This window comes from Canis aureus, chromosome 1 (genome assembly GCF_053574225.1).
Source record: "Canis aureus isolate CA01 chromosome 1, VMU_Caureus_v.1.0, whole genome shotgun sequence".
Lineage (NCBI taxonomy): Eukaryota > Metazoa > Chordata > Mammalia > Carnivora > Canidae > Canis > Canis aureus.
This window is the reverse complement of record NC_135611.1, coordinates 34888904-34916562: the sequence shown is the minus strand read 5'-3', so window position 1 is coordinate 34916562 and position 27659 is coordinate 34888904. Positions and strand designations below refer to the sequence as shown.

General features: G+C 37.7%; 1 protein-coding gene across 3 annotated transcripts in view; it reads left to right on the top strand.

Moving 5' to 3' along the window:
* Positions 1-27659, top strand: part of HIVEP2 (HIVEP zinc finger 2) — a 192226-nt gene that overhangs the window by 152866 nt on the left and 11701 nt on the right. For all 3 annotated transcript variants that reach the window (XM_077895341.1, XM_077895351.1, XM_077895356.1), the window contains exons 3-7: positions 8618-8712; positions 15206-15250; positions 16160-21696; positions 22774-22928; positions 26366-26541. In XM_077895341.1, the coding sequence (XP_077751467.1) occupies positions 16543-21696; positions 22774-22928; positions 26366-26541 (5485 nt within the window). In that variant the 5' untranslated portion in view covers positions 8618-8712; positions 15206-15250; positions 16160-16542. The remainder of the gene's footprint in view (positions 1-8617; positions 8713-15205; positions 15251-16159; positions 21697-22773; positions 22929-26365; positions 26542-27659) is intronic.

Here is a 27659-nt window from a genome sequence, read left to right as displayed (position 1 = left end):
TCATGAGATACGAAATACAATTGAAGTTTTCAACTGTGCATTCATTGCTTTTGGTATTATTTCCATTGACATGGGAAGGTCTACTGTGAGAGACAGATTTTCCTTCAGGCAAGGTCAGCCTGTTTTATGCATACTTATAAAATAATACATATTTTACAATTTGTTTTCTCCATTCTCTTTATTCACACAATCCAAAGCTAACATTGGCCTTTATGCTAATCTTGGCATATCCAGGAGTAAAAGGAAAATTGGAGAAGGAATTATTACCTTATTTATGTATACCTATAGCAACGAAAGAGTAAGCATAAGCACTATAAAAGGTAAACCCTGAGAAAACAGGTCGTTGGAATATGACTTTGTTGCTATATTTCTTGTTAGAGTATAGTTCAAATAATCCTCCTTTGGTTTTTATCCTTCAAATATTTAGTTAGAGTAAATATTTAAGATAGCTTGGCAAGAAGTGGTTATTTACCTACCATAATAACATTAAGGGATAGAATAGAGGGAATTGAAAGGAAGGGTAAAAATAGTAATTGGAATATAAAAATAAAAATGTATCACAACCAAGAAAATAAAAAGAGTTTTTAAATTTTAACTCCAGTATGATTAACACACAGCATCATATTAGTTTCAAGTGTACAACATAGTGAGTCAACAATTCTAAACATTACTCAGTACTCACTGTGATAAGAGCACTCTTAATCCTCTTCATTTATTTCACCTATCGCCACCCCCCCCCCCACCTCCCCTCTGGTAACTGTCAGTTTGTTTGCTGTAGTTAAGAGTCTGGTTTTTGGTTTATTTGTTGCTGTTATTGTTCATTTATTTTGTTTCTTAAGTTCCACATATAAGTGAAATTATATGGTATTTGTCTTTCTCTGACTTACTTTACTTAGCATTATATTCTCTAGATCCATTTATGTTGTTGCAAATGGCAAGATTTCATTCTTTTTCATGGTGAGTAGTAGTTCATTATGTATATATACCACATCTTCTTTATCCATTGAAGCTATTGATGAACACTTAGGTTCCTTCCATATCATGGCTATTACAAATAATGCTGCTGTAAACATATGGGTGCATATATCTTTTCAAATTAGTGTTTTCATATTTTGGGGGTAAATATTCAATAGTGGAATTACTGGATTCATATTGAAGTTCTATTTTTAATTTTTTGAGGAACTTCTATACTGTTTTGCACTGTAGCTGCACCAATTTGCATTTCCACCAACAGTGTACAGGGGTCCCTTTTTCTCTGCATCCTCATCAACACTTACTGTTTCTTGTGTTTTTGATTTTAGCCATTCTGACAACTGATATCTCATTATGATTTTGATTTGTTTCCTTGATGATGAGTAATGTTGAGCATCTTTTCATGTGTCTACTAGGCATCTGTAGTCTTCTTTGGAGCAATATCTGTTCATTTCTTCTGCCCATTTTTTAATTGGATTATTTGGGTATTTTTTGTGTGGAGTTGTATAAGTTTTTTATATTTTATATGCTAACTCCTTATTGGATATGTCATTTGAAAATATCTTCTTCCATTCAGTAGATTGTCTTAGTGTTGTTGATAGTTTCCTTTGCTGTGCAGAAGCTTTTTATTTAGATGTAATTCCGATAGTTTGTTTTTGCTCTTGTTTCCTTTGCCTCGGGAGAGATATCTAGAAAAATGTTGCTATGGCTGATGTCAGAGAAAATACTACCTATGCTCTCTTCTAGGATTTTTATGGTTTCAAGTCTCATGTTTAGGTCTTTAATCCATTTTGAGTTTATTTTTGTGTATGGTGCGAGAAAGTAGTCCAGTTTCTTTTCCATGTTGCTGTCCAGTCTTCCCAACACCATTTGTTGAAGAGATTGTCTTTTGCACATTGCATATTCTTGCCTCCTTTGTCAAAGATTAATTGACCATATAATCATGGGTTTATTTCTGAGCTCTCTACTCTGTTCCATTGATCTATGTGTCTATTTTTGTACCAGTACTCTATTGTTTTGATTATTACAGCTTTGTAGTATATCTTGAAATCTGGAATTGTGATACCTCCTGTTTTGTTCTTCTTTTTCAAGATTGCTTTGATTATTCAGGGTCTTTTGTGGTTCCATGCAAATTTTAGAATTATTTGTTCTTGTTCTCTGAAAAATGCTGTTGGTATTTTGATAGGGATTGCATTAAATCTGTGATTGCTTTGGGCAATATGGACTTTTTTTTGTATATATATTTTTAATTGAAGTTTGATTTGCCAACATATAGTATAACACCCAGTGCTCATCCTGTCAAGTGACCCCCTCAGTGCCCATCACCCAGTCACCCCAACCCTCCACCCACCTCCCCTTCTACTACTCCTTGTTCATTTCCCAGAGTTAGGAGTCTTTCATATTCTGTCACCCTCTCTGATATTTCCCACTCATTTTCTCTCCTTTCCCCTTTAATCCCTTTCAGTATTTCTCATTTTAACAATATTTGTTCTTCCAGCCCATGAGCATGGAGTATCTTTCCATTTGTTTTTATTGTCTTTACTTTCTCTCATCAGTATTTTATAGTTTTCAGAGTACAGGGTTTTCACCTCCTTGGTTAAGTTTATTCCTAAGTATTTTGTTATTTTTGGTGCAAGAAATCAAACAAGAAAAAGAAATAAAAAGTATCTAAATTGGTAAGAAAGAAGTAAAACTTTCAGTATTTTCAGATGACATGATCCTATATATAGAAAACCGTAACGACCACCAAAAAACTGCTAGATCTGATAAATGAATTCAGTGAAGTTGCAGCATACTAAATCAATATACAGAAATTTGTTGCATTTCTATACACTAATAATGAAGAGGCAGAAAGAGAAATTAAGAAAACAGTCCCATTTAAAATTGCACCAAAAATACTAAGATTTTTAATTATACAAAACATCTAACTGGCGTTAGATGCCCCTTTTTAAAAAACAAGGCAGCATACACCATTCTGCCAGAAAAACAATAATTGTGGAGATAGGGTTACTATATCTCCACAGGCCTCCTTGGTGGAATTTTGGTATTCTGAACCAAGGGACTTACTTTTATTGGCTGTCAATGAAAAAGCTATCCTTGCTTTGGGGAAGATAATCTCATAACTTAACTTAAAATACTTACTTTAAAAAAGCTTTTAATTATAAGAACATAAGAAGCTAGATAACAAAATAGCTTATGCTGGAAAATGTTCGAGAATTAAATAAACATTTTTGTATTTGTTACAAAACTGTGTACTACTTGTAGAAATTGATTATTTTAACAACTAACTTTGCTACCATTTACTCACTTTGGAAACATTAAAATTTTCCTTGAACTCATTTTATTTCTGTAAAAATTGATAATCAGTTCAATGGGAGCATTGGTTTTGAGATACTGATAATTCTGTTTCTTTGACCAATTCATTTTAAAGTTATGAAGTTATGGATGATAATGTGTTTACTCTAAGGTCATGCTATTTAGTCTTCAGTTTTCATTCCTTTCAACCAGTTTCTGCAATTAGTCCAGATTAATGAAATTTCAATAAGCGGAAGTAGTGTAGAGAGTGGGAAATCATTGACTTGAAAGTTTGAAGACCTAAACGATAGCCCTAACCCATCATAATGCCCTATAAATCCTTAAGGAAATCTTTTGATTTCTCTGGTTCTCACCTTTTTATTCTGTTAGTTGGCTGATGGGATAGATGATTTCTAAAATGCTTCATAGTACTTAATACTCCCTGTTTGATTTAGAAGAGACTCAAAATTAATGGTCACAGAAGTGAATAGTTATATATCTCCTCCTAAAACAAGCTAGTCAAATGTCACTTATTTGATATCAAATATGCAGTCAAGAAAACAAATCTCAATTACAACTGTGATCTTGGAAAGTATGACATGTGCTTATTTAGGAACACATGTGGGGAGAAGTTTGCATTGCCAATACCAGATGATCACAGCCCAGATGCAGAGTGAGGACTAGAGAGCACTATTCCATACTGAATCATCAAAGAAAGATTAAATTATGTTCAGGAGACTCTAATTAACTCAAGGAGAAGGCTAATGTACTTTGGAAAATAATCACTAGCAGATGTTAAAACAAAAATCATTCTTTCTGTGGTCTTTACGTAGCCATAAGGTATTAACTAGAACACCTTATTCCTTAAGCAACTCTGTGAACTAACATTTGACCATGCTAAAAGTATACACAATTAGAGAGAAACTGGAATGATAGAGTCTTATATTTTTATTTCATCAAACAAATGTGTTTATCTCTCAGCCTAACATTGAGAACTGTGTACATTTGTGCATTTGCATAGTTTTCTGTAAAGACTTAGTACCACTGCCTCACTAAGCCTTTCCTAATTCTCTTGATAGAATTGACCATTCCCTCTTTTGTGGTCTCCCTGTACTGTGCTTATGTTTATGTCCAAGCTCCTAAAACACTTTATTGAACTTATTTGTTCACAAATGTCTCCCTGCCAGTCTCTGAAGTCTTAAATGGAGAGTTTAGAACTTGCCTTTTCTGTTTTGTATTTTGTGAACTTCGCCCATAAGTAGCCCACAGCTTGGCACATAGTAGGCACCAATGAGTGCCTAAAAGTGTCATAAGATAGTAAACAAAAAACAAAAAACAAAACCCTAGTTAAGGAGGCCTAAGGTATAATCCCTAATTTGCACGTGCCTACTTTTTTGGTTGTTTATTTACACAATGTTTTATTTTATTTTGTATCTTGTCTATGCTCCAGCACCAACTACCTGCTGAGAAGCAGCAATAGACCACAGGTAGCTCTGGGATCATTTTTACAAGCAGTTTCTAGAACCAGAACCCTAGACAAAAAGACAAAATAGGTGAATGTGACTCAGTTTGCTCCTACTTCCTCTTGTGGAAACTCCCTTTTCCCACACACATCTTTTGACTTTTCAGAGCCTCTGCCTTGTCCTCGTAATGAATTGCCCCATGTTCCAAAAATTACTACTTTTTCCTGTTCCTATTTGTGTCTCTTTCATCCTTTTTCTCCTTCTTTCCATTTCAAACCTAGCCCCAACCTTCACTTTCATTTACAGATTGTTTCCAAAGGTCCAAAGTGTATAGTTATCACACTCATCAAAGTGTATGTGAGTTTGAGTATGTGTGCGTGTGTGTATTGTCACCACCTGCACCTGCTTTCTCCACCACCTCCCAGGTACCTCATACTTTGCCACTCCAGATACTCCGAGGTGGAACAAGGGGTCCATTTAGAGCCTCTTGTTTGTTCGCTTGCTTATTTCTTTACTTTTTTTTTTTTTTATGTGTATGTGTGGAAAAGATGCCTCCCTTAAAAAAACTGGTGGAAATAATAATGTGTATCTTGAACATATGTTTCTCATTAAGTACCCTTCTCCCATCTTTACCTACTATTTTGGAATTTCTTTTACTACTGGTAGATATAAGTATCTCTTCTTCAGTGTGTGAAGTGCAGTGTTAATTCTTTTAAACATGTCATATTTAAACACTTCTTTTAAGTGAAAAATATAAGAATCATATCTTGCTTCCAATCCTATTTGCCATTTTTTCATAGAGTTGATAAAAATAATTATTTTTAATTGTGACAACTCTCATCTAAAATCCAGCCAGTTTATCTTATCAGTTCTTCTACTAAAATTATGATCTAGTGTGCATTTGTTTAACCTCAGGAAAAACAACAAGAATGATGGAAGGTACTTATATTTGTGCAAGAAGTTTGCCAAGTTAAGCCATAACTTGTCTTAAAATAATGTGGAAGAATAGAGAACTGAAATAAAAAAGGATCCTAGCAACAATGGATATTTTAAAATCTATCTATCTATCTATCTATCTATCTATCTATCTATCTAATCTATCATCTACTATCAAAGCAAAACAAAAAAACATAGCATGTATGTTCCTTACTTAGCTTAGTGACAATACTTTGTAAGCATCCAAGAATAAATATCTAATGCCAAGACTTTTTAAGAGTAAAAAGGTTGAGAAAACACTGGGACAGAAACAATAATGCTCAAAATTTCCAAGTGTTTGTTACAAATTGGAGATGGGGAAATTGGAAAATATTTTTAAGGAACTCCCCTATAAATCTGTATGTGACAGAAAAAGCAGTCTGTGCTTCGTTAGTAAATTGAAAGATAATTTTCACCCCAAATTTAGGAGTGAATTTTAAATGACCTGGGGATATTTAACAAGATCCATTAACACTATTTCCTGAAATAAAATGGTTAGTTTTATTAAATATTAAAGTTTCATTGCTTGAAGACTTCTTATGAATCTAATAGCCTAAAAGTATAGTTAAAGATGTGAAACTCTCTCCTCCTTTATTCCATTTTTTGAGTATACTGTGTGAACTCTTGATTTCTAGGGAACATAAACCTAAGTTGTCACACTACATTCTCAAGAGCTACACAAGGGGAGATTTTTCTTATATTTTGAGAAACAAGCACAAAAACTCACTTAAAATTAATGCAAAAGTACTTTTCTGAGATGGTTACCTTCATGTCTTTACGGTAATAGTAATAATTGGCTCCCTTGTAGAGGCTATTCCTGATTCTAATTTGCAACAAAATTATTTGTATGAAATCACTGAAGTTGGTGTCATATCTTTCATGTTACTATCTCCCAGATCTTTGTTTTTAAGATCATACTAATTACCTGGAAGTTTCTGTAAGGTAAAAAAGTATAATACCCTTGCCATTGAATTTTCATTCTTTAAGAGAAAACCAAGCATTAAAGAAGTCATAAATTATAAGTCATGTGACAAAAAGAAATGTTGAATCCTCTTATTGAGTGAAAGAGGGATCTTCTCTAGTCTAAAATTCCAGATAAATGTGCATGTCATGAGATAAATGTTTCCTATTTCCAGTAGCCATAGTCCTGGAAAGTAAGATTGGAAAAGCGGAGTCAGAACTGGGAACATTGCCCTGTCACAGCTTGTCTGAGGGATACTCTTGTGCTCTGTTTTGCCTGTGGAAGCTGTTGGCAAGAATGATGATTTCTGGGATAGGGAAAGGTTGGGTGCCTGTCTAGAGTTGCAACTCAGTTGGAAGGAGTGAGTCTCAGTGCTGGCCTTCTGAGGGTTATGTTCTCCTCCTGCTTACCTTTTAGTTTAGTGACTATGGGATTGCCAATCATAGGTAGTCACTGAATACTGCAAGTTGTTGTTCCCTATAAATAGCTATATCTGTAGAATCTTGGCCCATTTATGTCATAGGTGAATTTTGCTCTGAGTGTTAACTAGCTCTGTGATTTATTAATTTTTTTTTCTGAAGCATGCCATACTTTACTTTAGATTAGGTCATATTTCCAAAATAGAGTTGTTTTTTTTAAAGTACATTAGCTTATTTTTTTAAAAGAGGTGCTATGTGGTTTGTTAAAAATATAGATACAGTTAATTATCTTATAGAATATATGTCTTTTTTTTCAGTGTTTAATCAATCATGCTCCTTGGCCTTGATGAAGCTTTTCAATTTGGAAAATAGTAGAGGTTGTCAAGTGTCATTTTAAGTACCAGCAAATGGTTGATTTGAGGCAAGAAGAACATAGTTTAAAAAAGAAAATAAATCTAGCATTTGCTTAATAATTTGCCCTTTGCAGCAACGGAATCTTATCTGACCACCCACATTCATCTGGCTGCTGAGGAGGTTCTTGCTTCAATTGCAGAGCTATTTTTGTACCTTTTGTGTCTTTTGAGGAACCAAGTGGGCCTACTTGCATATAATGATTCACGTCTCAAAGTGCACAGGGTGTCCTGAAGTGCTACTGTGGTGATGTGGAAAAGGTGGGGAGAGGAGTAGTTAAAGCAAACTACTTCCTTCAAGCACTTTGCTCACATGAAGTGGGACTGGATTAATTCACATTTTGCCATGTCTTGAATCTTTAGTTCTTCCTGTGAGATATTAACTTGTCTGGAAGAAGAAGCAATATTTGAAAAAAATGAACAAATATACAAAAACCATCTAAGGATCGTGTAGTAATATTTTTAAATGGACCTTTTATAGTGGGAGATAACTGTCTCAAGATGGTTGATTGATGAATCTATTTGGATTAAGTAGTTTGACTGACTTTCCATGCATCTCTTTGGATTAAAGTTGGATAAATATGAATTCTGAGAAAGTCCCTTTCTTTTTTTCTTGTTAAGTCTAAGGATTTTACTTGGTTAGTTTTGGCTTCTTATTTCAGAAATTAATTTTAGCACAGAACATAACATTGCTGAAATAAACTATAGAAAAGAATTCGCTACGAGGTTATCTGAGACTTTGTCCTGTAGAGTTTAGTTGCTGATGCACAAAAGGAAGTTTTGTGAGAATCTCAGCTTTAAGGCAGAACTGTGTCATGCACTGCCATGGCATAATTTCTAGCTCTAATATGTTAAGTTATAACTCTACCATTATTTTCCTAATTGCCTTCACTTTTGCTGGTATAGGAAATTCTCTTTTGAATACAAGTACTTGTTTAAAAGATTTGAACTACGTTAAAAGAAAGGAAATTTTTTTCTTTGGAAAAAAAATGTCTTCTTGAGAGATCCTCTTCCAAATTTTCTTTCCTCAAGGAAAGCAGTTTCTGTGAATGAAGAATAAGCATGCCTCTTAAACTGGCTACAAGTACCATCATTTAAAAAATCTTCTTGTTAATTTTTCAGGTTCCCCGAAGTTGTGCATGAGTTCCTGTGGGGAGAGTCGGCATCGTGGAAAGTATTAATGGTTGTGATGCTGTTTTTTGATATGTGGATAACAGGTTAATAACTAAAATTTATTACTTTACTATAACTGTTTTTACATTTAACTTGAAAAGCAGCTTTGGCATGCCATGTACCCATATGTAAACCAACTTTTTTTGTCATTAAATCTGGGAGGAAACAGTGTGTATGCCCTCTAGAGAGAAAAGTGTTGTGAAAGTTTTGTTTTGCAAATCAGTTTTTTTTTAATTTATTCATGAGCGACACCTCTGTGTCTCTTGGCAGAAGCAGGCTCCATGCAGGGAGCCTGATGTGGGACTAGATCCTAGGACCCCTGGATCACGACTGAGCCAAAGGCAGGTGCTCAACCACTGAGCCGCCCAGGCATCATGCAAACCAGTTTTAATTATAATTCCCCTAATGGAGATAGCTTCATTTAAGATAATTTGTTTCTGGCAAACTTTATTTTTATTTAAAATTCTACTTAGTGAATCCTAATTACTTTAGCTATACAACGGGGGAAACAAAACCACAATTATAAAAAAATTGCAAAAAACTTTTTGAACAAAATATGAAAGTAGTAGGCTGCAGTCAAAATAAGTCATAAATGCCTTGACTAAATAAATATGCAAATGATACAAACATCTGCAATCATACCCTCAGTGTAGCGAGTGTGGAAAAAAATATAGTTTAGTTTTCCATTAGTTTTTAAATATCAAATTGGATTTTAACATATGTCAAATTAGAGGGTATTCATCAAAATATTTTTACTTTTTTCCAAAAGTTCTCTCAATTGCTTGGCAGAGTTTTATATAATATAAAGTATCCACCTCGTATTGGCAATTTGCTTATTTTAGGGAGAACTAAGGTTGTTATGGGGATTTTTACTAATAAAAGAAGCATTTATAATGAATTTGGCTCTCAGGATGGTGCCTTTTTTTAATCATCCTGTGGAAATAAGTCTGTATTCAGCTGGACTCTGGCAATGGTCACGGTTTTTTTGTAGATCTTTTTTTCCCTTATCCAGTCCTCCTATGTGGTAGTGATTTGTGAGACCATCATTGTGCCCTGAGATGCTCATGTATTCCTTAAAATATTTGGTAATTGATCTCTGGCATTTAAAAAGCAAATATATGGAAATGCCTTCTGAAGTTTTATTCAGTAATTGCTATTTTAAGATGTGTATATTTGTTTACAAGCATAATATTCCCCCAATTCTGAAAAAAGACCAAATAACCATTGTGATTTTTGAAAATGTTTTATTGCTAAAATTTTGGAAGTAGAAAGGTGGTGTTTGTTGCCAGTCGTTTTATACTGTTATTATTTAGGATGTTATTATTTGATGCGCACTTGACTTTTGCCACCACTCAAGTAATGATTAATTTCCTGAGGTAAAGCTTTTTTCTAAGATAGTGTTTTTCTAAGCAAAAGATCCCAGATTGACAACCCTGGATACTGTAAGCCTTTATTCAACTGCAGAGCAAGTCTGCCTTTCTGCCAATCCCACCCAGCTGTTATCCTGAAGAGACCTCTGTTGAGGTCTATACGGGAGGCTGTTTCTGTGCCTTTCCTTTCAAGGCCTGTCTGAGGAAATTATTTAACTGGGTGCCAAATTTATTTGAGTGGGACTATGAAGAGTGGCCAAAGGAGAGGGCACACTTTTAGAAAACTGGCAACTCTTTTATGTAATAGCCATGCAGAGGATAATATCTTTTTCAACACGATCCCCCTCTGAAAAATGTGCTTAAGCTGCCAGACAATGCCTGTCTTTACTGCCTGAAGGACTCCTACAGGCTGGGGCACCAGCCACAGGAAACCCCAGAGTCATATTCTCCAACAAAGTATCTCCCTCCTTTCGTAGCACTCAAAGATACTGGGAAAATTTTAAATGTGAATGTGAAATTGTATTTGGAATATCTCTCCTTTGTTGGCAATGGGTGCCAAAAATGATTCTGTGTGGGTTTGGTTACCATAAAAAGAAATCTCACAGAATGAAATAACTGGCTGGTTTTTTTTTTCTTTTTTTACATATGAGGATTGCTCTAATATTACATTTTTTAAACATATCAATTGATTGGGAAAACTGGAAATTTATTTTTAACATATATTTAGGAATATGAAAAATGAGATATATCTACATGGTAGAAAAGAAATATAGCTATAATTAACCACATTACTGTGTCTTTTATGGTGCCAAGTAAATCCATATTGAGAAAATGCAACTAAAACTGCAGGTATATACAAGGTACATTTGATGGGTTGTGATAATATTATGAGGCCCAAAGAAACTATTTCCCCATTAATAAGCATTTTCATACATTTAAACAATAAAACACAAGCTCAGTACTTTACCATTATTGATAGATTGCTCAGTAAAAGTATAATCTAAGAAAAAAAGACGAATGTCATCATTGTGTCTTGGATTCAACTTTGAAAACCTTAAGATTTTTTTATTATTTTTTTAAGATTTTATTTATTTATTTGACACAGAGAGAGAGTAGTGGCAGGGGGAGCAGCAAGCAGAGGCAGAGGGAGAAGCAGGCTCCCCACAGAACACAGAGCCCAGTGAGGGGCTTGATCCCAAGACCCTGGGATTATAACCTGAGCTGAAGGCAGATGCTCAACCAACTAAGCAATCCAGGTGCCCAGAAAGCCTTAAGATTTTAAAAGTGAGTTCTTCTCCTGATTGAAAGTTGAGGGGAGCAGCAAAGAGACTGTAGAATACTCCCAAATCCTGTTTGGTTTTAAAGGGACAAACCAATAGCAGATCTACAGTACACACAATATACATGGGTATTTTTTCCTATTTCCAAGATAAAACCATTGTAGACAAGAGATTAATGAAAAGGAGTCCACATTTTTAATGGTTCAAGAATATGATCAGTATATTCCTCCAAGGAGCCATCACTCATGTTTTCTCCCCTCTATAGTTGTCTCCATATGCCTCAGAAACTGGAAGAAGGAAAGTGATTTTATGGATAGCCGTTATTTGAAGCCTCTCCAAGGCTGGTATTGAAGAGAAATACTGTAATATCAACTATGTTTAAAATCTAACGTAAAAGGCGCATGTGAAAGAGGAAGCATTTCCAATTCTCTCATGATTCTTAAGCTTTACACTGAAGTGAAAAGTTAGACATTGAGGATCAGAGGAAGTTAGACCAGAGGGATCCTCAGGCCTGCTGAGACCTCTAACTCAGATACATACAGAAGGTCCTCTGTGTGATCTGGAGTAGGGAGTGTGACTCAAGCAATCATCTGATTTCATGTTAAAATGATAGGACATCTTAGGTAGGCTTGCTTGTCATAGAGATGTAAAAGGAAGAGGTTTCCCTGGCAGAAGCTATTTACATAATTGAGTCAATGTACTTTTTGAGTGGGATCAAAGTTTTGAATTTTGAGATTTTTTTGATCCTATATGACTGTCAGCAAAATTGATTCTTAAAATTTTATTTTTAAATAAAATGGTAGATTTGACTTTTTTAAAAAAGATTTTATTTATTTATTCATGAAAGACACACAGAGAGGCAGAGACATAGGCAGAGGGAGAAGCAGGATCCCTGTGGGGAGCCTGATGTGGGACTCAATCCCAGGATCCCAGGATCATGACCTGAGCCAGACAGTTGCTCAACCACAGTGCCACCCAGGTGCCCCGATTTGACTTTTTCTGATTAGAGTCTTTTCCTAAAATTTAAATCCCACAATCAACTACGTGTTCTAGGGAATTTTGTTCTGACCATGAAATATCAGGTTTTGAATCTTATGTATGTCACTTTTCTACATCTTCTAGTTCATTCTTTAAGAGAAAAATAGTATTGCCTTTATGTGAATTTAATTTGTACATCTCTTTTTTACAATATGTTCTTAGTGAATAAGAATTGTATATGTGTTGTTTAGGATATAATGGTTTTAATTTACTACTGTATAACACAGAAATTAAATAGCAGAGGTGGATGAGAGAGGCGAGACCTTCCAGGCTTAGAAGTGAGCCAAACCTGGGTTTGATTCTGGTTCTGACAGTCTACCTCCCTAAGGATCATCCTTCACTATAAAATAGGTATAATCACACTTATTGCATAGAGTTGTCACGAAGAGTAAATAAGGTAACTTATATGAAGCTCTGTACCAACCAGTATCTGGCATATAGTAAATGCATAATAAACACCCAAGCATTATCACTGTTATTGCTAGCACTGATCTGTGCACACAGATCAGTGTCTTGTAAAATATTACATATGAAAAGTAACTTAGAAATTATTCAGTTCAAGCTCTGTTCCTAGTTAAGGAAAGACTCACAAATGTTCCTGTTGAATTGAAAATACACTGTATTTCCATTTTAGAGGATGCTATTCACCTTTAAAATTCTGATGGTGGTTGTGTCTAAATAAGCCTTAAATATGTAGCTAACTAAGAAAAAATGCAGTCAATTTGGGTTTGGCATTGCATATTCTTCTTGTTAGCACAGTTGCTCTAACTGATGGAAGTAAATTTGCATTACAGTATTATGAGGCCATTACTTCTCTTTCAGGTTTTGTCTTATTACCTATAAAGGGATGCAGAGGAAGATCATTATGGGGGAAAAATTCAATGCAATAGTAAAACTTCCCAGCAAACCAAAGTTAAGATGCTTATTGTTTAGTTTTTCCAGCTACTGCTTTGCAAATTTCTGGCTCTTAGCAGAAGAAACTTTTGATTACAGATGTCTTGCTATAAATATCTGGGGGCTACTGATTTCTCACCCAAAAGACTTACTGTTCCTGTGGGGATTCCCATGTGCTGTCCCCTTCCTGAGTGCACCTGCTGTCACTGTCATCACAACTGCAGTTTGTATTAGGGGCGAATTGGACATGGAAGCAAGACCAGCACTTGAGTTTTAGTTTGAGAAATTGCAGTACATTTGCATGGTGACATCCTTTTTCTTAACCAATATTTTATTAAAAAGGTGAATATGCTCATGTTAAAAAGAAACAAGGGGTGCCTGTTGGCTCAGTCGGTTGAGTGCCCAACTCTAGATTTCATTCGACTCAGGTCATGATCCTAGGATTGTGATTTGAATTCCACTCACTAAGATTTGAGATTTTCTCTCTCCTCTCTCTCTCTTGCCCTCACCGCCCCCCCCCCACACACACACATACCTCAGCAAAAGGAAAGATAAAGAAACTAAAAGTACCAAAAGTTGTAAGAAATTTCTTTCCTCCCCACTTCTGACTCCCTGATTCTATTTATGCAATTTAATTTAACTAGACTTAAAAGTTGTTTGACATCCCTGTAGAAATTCTCTGTTTACCACCTGTTTCTCTTATATACAAATGGGATTGTCAAATGCTTTCTAGGGTGCAATGAGTTTTTTGGGTTTTTTGGGGTTTTTTGTTTGTTTGGGTTTTGGTTTTTCAGTTTTAACATGCAATGTTAATGGATGAGTTGCTATTATGGGTATTTTTTGCTCTTTTTTTTTTTTAATGGCTAAGTTTTATGATGGAGTCATATTTTATTTCAGCAGTCCTTGTATGCATATCTTCATGCATCAGTCAGGTAAGCGTCTGACTCTGGCCTGGGTCATGATCTCAGGATCCTAGGATCAAGCCCTACTTTAGGCCTCTGCACTCAGTGGGGTATCTGCTTCTCTTTCTCCCTCTGCCCTCCCCTCACTCTTTTTTTTTTTTTTTTTTAAGTTTCAACCTTTTTATTGTGCAGGTACATCTGTAAGGACAAATTTCCAGCAGTGGAATTTCTGGGACAAAGTGCATGTGCTTTCTTACTTTGATAAGCACTGCCAGCCTGCCTATCAGGGAAACATCTCAGTTTTCATCATCATTGATACAGTTGAGCACTGAAGTTCTCAGACTCCTCTGGGTATGACAGTGGCCATTTGCTTATGGAAGAAGAGTGTTCACTTAAAATCTAATTGTTTCTAAGTTGTCAAGTTTCCCTGAGCCATTAAGGGCCATCTGGGAGAATTCCTTGATGTGTTGTGATGTAAACTTAAATGTGCAAACTTATAGGTTCAATAAAACCCCCTGCTACTTTCAACTTTTTAATATTTGAGGAATTAGGGACATCTGGGTGACTCAGTCAGTTAAGCGCGTCTGACTTTGGCTCAGTTCAGGATCCCAAGGTCCTAAGATAGAGCCCCATATGGGGCTCCCCACCCATCGGGGAGTCTGCTTCTCCCTCTCCTTCTGCCTCTCCTGCAGCTCGTGCTTGCACTCTCTCTCAAATAAATAAGTAAAATATTTTTTTAAAAAATTAAGGAATTAGAACCAAGCAAATTGTGTCAAAAAAACTAAGATGTTTTGATATATCAGAATATATTGGAAAATACTACTCTAAATTTTTTGCAATTTTTTTCTCTTTCAGTTATTTTTGGACACAGTATCTGTATAAAGTTTACTGCTTTAGCACAGTGTATTCAAAGCAGCTACTGATTAATGTTTTTTTCCTAGGGCACATTGCATTGTGAGCCCTATGTATGTGAACTTTAAATTGACCCTCATATACATCCATGTTGTGGTTTCATGGAACAATTTTTCCTAACTGCGTTTGTTTTCTACCCAGGAAGCGTCAAGACAATCATGTCCATAAGAATGCTACACCAATCAGGTAATCATTACATTTTTAAACTGTCCCCAAAATATGTTTTGTTTTTCATATTATGAAGGTTTCAGAATTATTTATTTGGATGCACTTTCCTGCCTTTTCCAAAGTTCTGGAACAACCTTTAATTCTTATAGCCTTAGGCTAGCTCTGCTAATCACCAGTTTTAATCTATAAAATATATCTGTATTGTATGTTAATATAAATATCCATATATGTAAAAATACATATTGAAATCCTTAAAATATACTTTACATATATCTATTTTACATGTAAAATATATGTATGCATATGTATATTAATCTATAAAATCTGTCTAGAGAAATATGTAGTACATTTAAGCATGCAAGTCACACAAGTTGGTTAGAAATAGCTCTAAATTTATTTTAATAAAGACTTTTAAAAATCCTATGATTTTATAAATAATATCTACCCAAAGCTTTCTCTTAAATACTTTTCTAACCAAAATTAAGGTGTATTTAAAAGGATGACCAAAATTAAAACATTGAAGAAATTTATGCTTATGACTTATGCCATGTTTGAAATTAATATCCTTTAATTGTGAAACTAATGTAATAGCTATAAAAAGTATTCCTTGGAAGGGCACCTGGGTGGCAGAGCCTGTTGACTCTTTGGTTTTATCTCAGTTTGTAATCTTAGGGTCACAAGATCGAGTCCTACATTGGGCTCTGTGCTCAGTGGGGAGACAGCTTGAGATTCTCTCTCTCTCCCTTTCCCTCTGGCCCTCCTGCTCATGCTGTCTCAAGTAAATAAATAAATCTTTAAAAAAAAATATTCCTTAGAGTAAAAATCAGTTTCAATTTTTCCAATTGTCAGGCTGGCTATTTGGGATTGGTTTTGGCTTTTAACTTGATAACTGTTATGACAATCTCTTTGCATTTCTTTTTCTTATAGATCATTTTATCTCAGTGAAACTGGCAATTAAACTTTGCTCTAGTTGATGGGCAAAATTTCTCCCAGATTATTCATCCCAATTTCATGCTGGTTGAAAATATTCAAATGTCATAAGAAATCTTTCTAGATTTGCACTTAGCTTTTGGATGGACGTTTCCACAATGGAGAGAACTGTGTTATAGCTCTGGTCCAAGGACATTACCATCTGATGCCCGTAAGACCACGGGGTGGATGTGGAAGGTTCCAAAGAGAAGGAGCACTCGGCAAGTTTGCAGACACCCTGGAACATGGAAGTAAGCAAGCTTTGAAAAGCACAGCTTTGAAGATACTCCATGAGTCTGCCTGGCTTTCAAGTGAACTAGTGCTTAAGACCTTGTAACAAAATGGACACTGGGGACACAGCTCTAGGACAAACAGCTACCTCAAGGTCTGGAGAAACTGACAAGGTGTCAGGTAGATGGAGACAGGAACAATCGGCTGTTATTAAGATGACCACTTTTGGCAGTCAAGAAGGACAGCGGCAACCACAAATAGATCCTGAGCAAATTGGAGACACAGCATCAGCACAACTTTTTGGTTCTGGGAAACTGGCCTCCCCTAGTGATGTGGCACAGCAAGTCACGGAGAAGCAATACCCACCCCATCGCCCGAGTCCCTATTCATGCCAACATTCACTCTCTTTCCCTCAGCACTCATTGCCACAGGGGGTCATGCACAGCAACAAGCCACATCAGAGCCTTGAAGGCCCTCCGTGGCTTTTCCCTGGCCCTTTGCCATCTGTTGCCTCTGAGGACTTATTTTCTTTTCCTCTCCATGGCCACAGTGGTGGTTACCCTAGAAAAAAGATTTCGAGTCTGAACCCCGCTTATAGCCAATACTCTCAGAAAAGTATCGAACAGGCAGAAGATGCTCACAAGAAAGAGCACAAACCCAAAAAGCCCGGCAAATACATTTGCCCCTACTGCAGCAGGGCGTGTGCCAAACCCAGTGTACTGAAAAAACACATCAGGTCCCATACCGGTGAGCGGCCATATCCATGTATACCTTGTGGTTTCTCTTTCAAGACAAAGAGCAATTTGTATAAGCACAGGAAGTCACATGCCCATGCAATTAAGGCAGGATTAGTCCCTTTCACAGAGTCAGCTGTATCTAAATTGGACCTAGAGGCTGGTTTTATTGATGTAGAAGCAGAAATACATTCAGACGGTGAGCAGAGCACAGACACAGATGAGGAGAGCTCTTTATTTGTTGAGGCTTCTGAGAAAATGAGTCCTGGCCCACCAATCCCGTTGGATATTGCCAGCAGAGGTGGCTATCATGGGTCATTGGAAGAATCACTGGGAGGGCCAATGAAAGTGCCGATTTTGATTATCCCCAAAAGTGGGATTCCTTTACCTAACGAAAGCTCTCAGTATCTGGGCTCTGATATGCTATCAAATCCATCTCTAAATACTAAGCCTGATGATTCTCACACAGTTAAACAGAAACTTGCACTAAGACTCTCGGAGAAAAAAGGACAAGATTCTGAGCCATCTCTAAACCTCCTGAGCCCGCACAGTAAAGGAAGCACTGACTCTGGTTACTTTTCTCGCTCAGAAAGTGCGGAGCAGCAAATAAGCCCTCCAAACACAAATGCAAAGTCTTATGAAGAAATCATCTTTGGAAAATACTGTCGGCTTAGTCCCAGAAATACACTCAGTGTTACAACCGCAAGCCAGGAGCGTGCCACAATGGGGAGGAAGGGCGTGATGGAATCGTTGCCTCACGTAAACACCCGGTTAGATGTTAAGATGTTTGAAGATCCGGTTTCACAGCTGATCCCAAGCAAGGGAGAAATCGACCCCAGTCAAACAAGCATGCTGAAATCCACGAAATTCAACAGTGAATCCAGACAATCCCAGGCTATTCCGTCATCTATCAGGAATGAAGGAATCAGGAATGAAGGAAAGCTTTTTCCTGCAAATGTCCAAAGCAGCAACCCAATTCTCTTAGAAGCTCCTGTGGACGCTTCACCCCTTATTAGAAGCAACTCAATGCCAACTTCTTCAGCAACAAATCTAAGTATTCCTCCTTCTTTAAGAGGAAGTCACTCATTTGATGAAAGGATGACGGGTTCTGATGATGTGTTCTATCCAGGGACTGTAGGAATACCCCCTCAGCGCATGTTAAGAAGACAAGCTGCATTTGAGCTGCCTTCGGTACAAGAGGGGCACATGGAGGCAGAACACCATGGCAGGATGTCAAAGAGTATCACAAGCTTATCCTTGAAGGAAAAGAAGTTGATTTCTGGGGACCGAGTGGGGTATGACTATGATGTCTGCCGGAAACCCTACAAGAAGTGGGAGGACATTTCCTGCTTAGGCTCTTTAAAACACGGGGGTGAATATTTTATGGATCCCTCGGTGCCGTTGCAGGGAATGCCAACCATGTATGGAACTACATGTGAAAATAGAAAGCGCCGGAAAGAGAAGAGCGTAGGAGATGAGGAGGACACCCCCATGATTTGCAGCAGCATTGTGAGCACTCCCATGGGCATCATGGCTTCAGATTATGACCCCAAATTGCAGATGCAGGAAGGCATGAGAGGTAGTTTCGCCATGTCTGGACACGAGAACCCTTCTCATGGTCACTCTGAGCGCTTTGACCCATGTCGGCCCCAACTCCAATCTGGAAGCCCATCTCTTGGGTCTGAGGAGTCACCCTCGGCCACTGATTCAGACAAGATGTCAGAGCTAGGGAGCAGAAAACCTCCGGGAAATGTGATTTCTGTCATTCAGCACACAAACTCGCTGAGCCGACCCAATTCATTTGAAAGGTCTGAGTCAGCTGAGCTGGTGGCTAGCATACAGGATAAAGCCTCTTCACCTTCTGAGACCTGTGACAGTGAGATTTCCGAAGCCCCGGTGAGTCCAGAGTGGGCTCCACCAGCAGACAGTGCTGAAAGTGGGGGGAAGCCGTCCCCTTCCCAGCCGGCTCAGCAGCAGTCCTACCACGCACAGCCCAGGCTAGTTCGCCAGCACAACATTCAGGTTCCTGAGATCCGAGTGACTGAGGAGCCTGATAAACCAGAGAAGGAGAAAGACACCCAGGGTAAAGAGCCAGAAAAGCCTGTGGAAGAATTTCAGTGGCCCCAGAGAAGTGAGACCCTTTCCCAGCTCCCAGCTGAGAAGTTGCCACCCAAGAAGAAGCGTCTGCGGCTTGCAGATATGGAGCACTCTTCAGGGGAATCCAGCTTTGAATCCACAGGCACAGGTCTCTCCCGCAGCCCTAGTCAGGAAAGCAACTTGTCCCACAGCTCCAGTTTTTCAATGTCTTTTGAAAGAGAGGATACCATTAAGCTTGCTGCACCGCCTAAGCAAGATGAGTTTGGGAAGCATTCCGAGTTTTTGACTGTCCCTGCTGGTTCATACTCCTTGTCTGTTCCAGGCCACCACCACCAAAAAGAGATGCGGCGCTGCTCGTCCGAGCAGATGCCTTGTCCTCATCCAGCCGAAGTCCCAGAAATCCGGAGCAAATCATTCGATTATGGAAATCTGTCCCATGCTGCCGTGGCAGGGGCCTCGGCCACCACATCATCTCCATCACGGGAGAGGAAGAAATGCTTTCTGGTGCGGCAGGCTTCCTTCAGCGGCTCTCCGGAGATTGCCCAGGGTGAGGCTGGGGCAGATCTGAGTGTAAAGCAGGAGCAGATGGAGCACCTGCACGCTGGCCTCAGGGCCGCATGGCACCATGCCCCTACCTCTGTCCTGCCTCCTCTCCAGGCAGAGGACCCCGGGAAACAGGTGGTGGGTCCTTGTGCCCAGCTGAGCTCTGGACCGCTCCACTTGGCCCAACAACAGATCATGCACATGGACAGTCAGGAGTCTCTAAGAAATCCCTTGCTACAGCCAACATCCTACATTGCAAGCAAGCACTTGTCTGAACAGCCGCATTTATTTCCACATCAAGAGACTATTCCATTTTCTCCAATCCAGAATGCCTTGTTTCAGTTTCCATATCCTACCGTCTGTATGGTTCATTTACCAGCTCAGCAGCCTCCCTGGTGGCAGGCACATTTCCCACATCCCCTTGTGCAGCACCCTCAGAAGAGCTATGGCAAGCCTTCTTTCCAGGCAGAAATCCATCCTGGCTATCCCTTAGAGCATGTTGCAGAGCACACTGGAAAGAAACCTGCTGATTATGTACACACAAAAGAGCAAACTTACCCATGTTATTCAGGAACATCAGGGCTACACTCAAAGAACATTCTTCCAAAGTTTCCATCAGACCCAAGCACCAAGTCACCTGATACTCCCTCCGAGCAGGTTCTTCAGGAAGATTTCGCCTCAGCAAGTGCTGGGCCTTTGCAGTCCTTACCTGGAACAGTGGTGCCTGTTAGGATCCAGACCCACGTCCCATCCTATGGGAGCGTCATGTACACAAGCATTTCTCAGATACTTGGGCAGAACAGTCCTGCAATTGTCATCTGCAAAGTTGATGAGAATACTACCCAGAGAACACTGGTGACCAATGCGACCATGCAAGGAATAGGATTCAACATCGCCCAGGTGCTGGGGCAGCATGCAGGCTTAGAAAAATACCCCATTTGGAAAGTACCTCAGACCTTACCCCTCGGCTTAGAATCCTCCATTCCCTTATGTTTACCTTCCACCTCTGACAGTGTGGCCACCCTGGGAGGTAGCAAGCGTATGCTCTCTCCAGCAAGCAGCCTAGAACTCTTCATGGAAACAAAGCAGCAGAAAAGGGTCAAAGAAGAAAAGATGTATGGACAGATTGTGGAGGAACTCAGTGCCGTGGAGCTAACCAGCTCAGACATCAAGAAGGATATGTCCCGCCCACAGAAACCCCAGCTGGTTCGACAAGGCTGTGCTTCTGAGCCAAAGGATGGCTTGCAGTCAGGGTCATCTTCTTTCTCCTCACTGTCCCCTTCCTCATCTCAAGACCATCCATCTGCCAGCATGCCCTTGAGGGAGCCATTCCCGCCCAACTCCAGGGCACCCTCTCTAGGCCAGAAGTCCAGTGGGCCTTCTGAAAGCAGAGAGTCCTCAGATGAACTTGATATTGATGAGACAGCATCTGACATGAGCATGAGCCCACAGAGCAACTTGTTGCCACCAGGAGACAGTCAGCTTGAAGAGCAAGGAAAGGGCCAGAAGCTGCCTGTTGGCATGCTGGTGCACATGGCTTCTGGCCCAAGCAGGAAAATGGCAAACTCAACTCTTCTTTTCACGGATGTGGCAGATTTCCAGCAGATTCTTCAGTTCCCTAGTCTGCGGACAACAACTACTGTGAGTTGGTGCTTCTTGAATTATACAAAACCCAATTATGTGCAACAGGCCACCTTCAAATCCTCGGTTTATGCTTCATGGTGCATTAGTTCCTGTAACCCAAACCCATCGGGATTGAACACCAAGACCACTCTGGCTCTTCTGAGGTCCAAGCAAAAAATCACTGCAGAAATTTATACTCTGGCTGCTATGCACAGGCCTGGAACTGGCAAGCTTACATCATCAAGTGCTTGGAAGCAGTTTGCTCAGGTAATGAATACCATTTCTAAAAGCACTGTAGTGTGCATTTGCTCACTGAGCAGAGTACATAGTGAAGGACGTAAGGTCTAAAACATGCAAGTGAAATGAAGGTCAGAGTTGAGGGCACCCTCTGCAATGCTGATTTCCCTTCCCTGGTAAGAGAAGAAGCCACTGACCATGAACTAGGTCATGGGGAAGTCTCTTCTTCATCCAGGAGCCATGAAATTCTACTACTGGGACTCAATTCCTTTGGGTTCTTCTCCTTTCTGGCCTGTGTTAGTGACCTAGCTGATCTTTTGATATGAGGAATTCAGGGGATTATGAAATGTGGGTACAGGACATAGAACATCATGAATGTGGGAATGGACACTGAGAGGAAGGATGGGGAAGGAGGTGTGCAGATGTCATAACTGAGCTTTGCAAACTTCAGAGTGGACCTTCTGACAATCTTGCTTCCATGTTCCCACTAGCAATATTTTTTACTAAAATGCATTTTCTTTATTTCTCTCTCAAAATTCATTTTTCCAAGTGATTTTTTGGTTTGGTCCTACGTGAACAATTAATACCTTATATGTAAAATTACAAAAATGCTAACAGGGACACTTTGGAATTTTTGCTAAATTAGTAATGAAACAAATAGAAGATTTATAAATATATATTACTTAATCCTAGAACCATTTACCTTCAACAATTTACCATTTACCTTCAACAATTTTTGAAAATATGTCCTTGTTATTGTTTTCATTGCTACTTTTACCTTCAACAATTTTTGAAAATATGTCCTTGTTATTGTTTTTATTGCTACTTCATAATATAGAACATGTTTTCTGTTTTTATTAGTGTTGCACAGAATAAGTGCCAACAGAGGAGTATTTTTTTAATAAAATGTCGAATGACTCCATAAAAGCTGTCATTCTTCTCTGATTTTATCTCTAGTGTCCCTTATTTCATGTAACTGGGCCATGGCCTTTTAGCATGGAATTTAGGCTAATTTTCAGAGATCAGAGAAGAGCAGAATGTGTGGGCTTCTCCTATGTCTATGTCTTAGAGAAATCATATGAAATGATTCTCTCTTTTGTTCTACAGATGAAACCTGATGCATCCTTTTTATTTGGCAGCAAACTAGAGAGGAAACTAGTTGGAAATATCTTAAAAGAAAGAGGGAAAGGAGATATTCATGGAGATAAAGATATTGGATCCAAACAAACAGAGCCAATCCGAATTAAAATCTTTGAAGGAGGGTAAGGAAACATACGTGCATGTGTGAAATATTCAGTCCTAGATCAGAGCAAGCAATCACGAATGTACAGATGGAAAGAATAGTATCTACTCTGGTTGGAAGTATAAGGTGAATTCCTTCTCAGCTCACATTTCTGAAGTCTGGTAATAGATAATGAGTTTATGCCCTTGCTTTCAATGACTTACTTTCACTGAAAATGTCCCTGTCAAATATAGTTTGGGCTTCTGCTTTAAATTTTCACATGTCTCATGCACTATGAAATAGACTAAATTGGTGAACTCTTGATGCCATCTAAGCTTAATCATTTCTTAATATTTTTATGGACATCTTAAAAATATTTAATATTAATGGACATATTTTTATTCTGTGCTTACAAAAATGCAATCATGCACACTCATGTATAATCCTAGGAACTAGTTAATTTGATGGTTCATTTTATTGCTTTTATATTACCTAAACTCCAGACTGAGAGGAATTCATCAGTTCCATTGATGTCCTGTTTCTGTTCCAGGATCCAAGCCAGGGTACCATGCATTTAGTTGTCATATTTTCCTAATCTCTTTCTGGTTTGTGGCAGTCTCTCTGTTGGGAATTTCTTTTTAAATGTTGAATCCTGAGTTGTATAAACACAAGTGATAAGATCCATTGACTTTGATATCTGTACAGTAAAAAAAAATTACATATATGTGTAACAGCTAGTTTTAGATTTCAGTAGAAACGTATTTTCAATACAGTCGGTCACATGGGAGAAAAAGCTCCAACTTATGCTATTAAAATTTTAAAACGTTAAAGCATGTTAATCACATTTGATTAGCCAGCCCTATCTCTACAGTAGACCTTTAATTAACATGTTTCCATGAGCATGAATTTATTCCAGTTATATTTGAAAGACAGAGTAATGCTATCTATTTGATTATAAAATGTCAAATGTTTACGAATTTGAAATATCTATTTCCCACGTTGATTTACCAGTTTGAAGATGAATTATTAAAGTTGTTTCCCCCTTAGTATTGACCCCTTTGAATGTCTAGTATTTTCACCACTGAAACCACAGTTGTATGGATTCTTGAAGCTTGTCTTGATATTTTTTTTGACATCCCTCATCTTTTAACACAAACGAGAGAAATATAGATTTTATCTTTCCTCAGAGACTGAGAGGTCCCTGTGACTGAATCAACACCCTTATATTCAGCAGTCTTCATAGCTGCACTTGTACTAGATTAGCAGAGACCTTCCCATTACATGTGCTTTGGGGAGCCCACCTCCACTAACGAAGGACACAAGTGAAAAGCGTATGTGAACATTTTATTGCTGTTTTGATGATTCACAAGGACTGTCCCCATATATCATTTCTTCCTCCTTTCATTGCCCCGTTGTATGGGCTACATCCCAATCATTTCTTAATCTGTGATACAACTTCTGCCTGTTGGTTACCAAGTGTTCATTCCAAGCAATGTGGTACCACCACCTCTTATTTTGGTGATGACAAAGTGATAGCTTTAAAAAGAACTTTTACTGATCACATTTTTAAGTGGATGTGTTCTTTATATTATCTAACTCCTAGATTTAGTAATTTAATTGAATGTATCTTTTGGCTTTTTTCAAAAGCCATTCATTCTTGTATTAAGTAGATTCATGGGTCTGTAGACCTGTTGAATGGTAAATATTTTATATGTACAGACTTTTCTAATATGCAGTTTTATTCGGTACTGAATTTTACTGTTTTCAAGTTAATCAGGTAAGGCATTAAAAATAAAGTTATATCACTTGAAGACAAAATGCATTTCCCATCACTACACTAACTTTAAGGTGAAGAAAACTAGCTTTCTATTAAATCATTTGTTTTATTCTATATTTCTTTGGTAACTTTATCTATTGAGGGGCAGAGAATAGTGAAATTAAAAGGTGAAAGAAAATTCGCATCTTGAGATTCTTTTCCACTTTGTTACAAAAGACAGTGTGAAATAAAGCATGAAGTTCAAGAAAGTTTCGAAGAACAAGTTGAAGTTGAAAATTCTTTGTGGAAGGAGAAAGACTTAAAGGATGAAAAAAAAACCACACAAAACTATTTGTATTTTTGATACTACTTAATTCCTACCTGGAGTTTTTGGTACTGATCAAAAAGTAAATAATGTTAAGATTGCATAGCATCCGTAATAGAGGTAGTATTTAAATATGTGGATGGATTTTCTCTCTTAAAAATCCTTCAGTAAATTGGAGGAATAAAGTTGAACTTTTATTCCTGATGACAGATTAGCTAGGACAAAATGGAGAAGTGTGCAGTACTCTTAGATTGTGAAAGAAATTAAAAAACCAAACCAAAACAAACAAAAAAAATCTGTAAATCTAGTGCCTTTAAAGTAAATCCATGGGGAATTAGGGCATTTTATATGTCAGTTTATGTTCTGAAGTTACAAAAAGAGTCCCTTGAGAGGAATATCTTCCCAAGAATGACATCAGACCCATAATTTTAGCCTAGCTTTGATTTAAAAGATAATGATATTCATTGAATTATTCAATAGAATGCTACTGTACTCTATGATTGATCATGTTTCATTGTAGTCTAAACAAAATATGATGTTGAGCACTTTGTTTTATAGATTATTACAATGAATACCTAAGATTTGGTGAACTGATTTGATTAAACTAGATGACCTCAGACAAACCTATTAAGTTCTTCTGGAAACAAATGCAAATTTGATTGAAAAATAGAACCTCCAGTTTTTATTATGTAACAGTACTTACCAGAAGCTACTTGAAATTTGGACTCCACTTTAGTACAAATTCAGGGTCCTTGGGAAGAGCGGATCAAATCTGTAGACAACAGTTGGTGAGCTCAGCTCAGCCTGTGTAAGCTAGAGATTTCAGAGGCACTCTCATGCCAGGATTGTAAAAATAGAGTAAAAGCTTGCAATGAGGAATTCTATTATCAGTTATACTTATTTTAGCAAATTTAGAGGGAAGCGTGTGTGTTCTGCATGCACATCTTAGACGATGTAATGTTAACAAATGATATATGATGATTTGAATATGTTGGTTTAACTTTCTGGATAGTTCTTGTGTGGAGGCTGTACTAGAATCCAAAAGTAGTAAGGCACAACACTGCAACTCTCTGAGATTTATAGAAGTCCATTTGAACAACTCTATCCCAAGTCCATGTATCTACACTCAATAGAGGGACCCAATTCCATTTTGAACACTATGTAGAAAAATTACATTTTGCTTTCAATGCCAAATCTATTATCTAATTCTTTCAGGCATTTATTGCATAAACTTCATAGGCTTCATAGAAGTAAAGCTGATAACTATTTGTCAAAGAACCTCATATAAATTTTGTCACTCAAAAAAAAAAATTACCACTCCAAAGATTAGCTTCTGGTTTGACATATAAAACACTAGAGTATTTGAAAACACACTGAATTCCCTTTTTCTAAACAGGTATAAGTCAAATGAAGATTATGTATATGTCAGAGGACGTGGACGTGGAAAGTACATTTGTGAAGAATGTGGGATTCGCTGTAAGAAGCCAAGCATGCTCAAAAAGCATATCCGCACTCACACTGATGTCAGGCCTTACGTATGCAAGTTATGTAACTTTGCCTTCAAAACTAAAGGTACAATTCTCATCTCTTTAGATGAAAGATACTTTGTTTATGGCTATGTTGGATTCAGAATACCATTTTATAACTAACTTGCATTGACTGTAAGATGGTTTTGTTTATGAAATATATTTTTCCCTTATGTAAGTAATCAAAGGATGTACATGAGACAGCGAGTCTCCTTTTATGACTTAAGTAAGAGCTATAGACTTGGGGCCAGGCTGGTTGTTTCCGAAGGAAGTGGCTAAGAATTGTCTGGATTGCTATTGCTATTACTGCATGTTGGAAGTGTTGTGTGGTCTAGATAATCTTTGCACCAGTATTGAAATACCACCGGGAGACAATCCATGCGGTGGCATTAGAAAAGCAAGGCAGCAGCTGGGAAGAAAACATGTGCCCATGGTCAGTTTCAAGATTATAAATAATGTAGAGACCCACAGACTCCCAGGTGGGCCCCTCCATCCACAGTTGCATTAATTATACATAGAAATTTGATAGCTTGTGTTCTGTGTATTTATCAGCACAGAGACAATTTCTTACTCTTAGGCCACAACTGTGAATCTCATAAAACTAGGACCTGCCTTAAAATTATATTCTACCCTAAAAAAAATCTGTTTTTTACAGGTAGATTTATATAAAAATATTTTATACAGGAAGGTTGCTTTGATATTTCCATCATTTTATAGAACAATGGAAATGTTCATAAGCCCAGCACTCTCAGATTACATACAGTAGTGAATTAGAGGTGGTTGGACTTTTGTAGAAGTATGTTTACTCCTTGCTGTAGAAGTACTTTAGATCTAATGGTTTTTGCCCCCCTCACTAACCTCATATGATTTCCTATGTTTTAACTTTAAACTTGCCTGCTAATTATTCTGCTCCACTACTTGTCAAGAAAAATACGTATCAAATAAGATAATCTTTGGTAGAGAAACGGGTTTTTATTTTCTCCTATAACCCAAATCCTAAATTGTCTTATTGGTTTGTCAGAGGTATAAATGTGTAGACTCTCAGTATATCTGTTTCTTCTGTATAAAAAAGGTATCTATATTACAAAGATGCTTCCTTTGAAGCCACATAAAGGGAGTGTTCATTTGCACTTCAAAAGAGATAAACATAAGGTCCTTTAAATA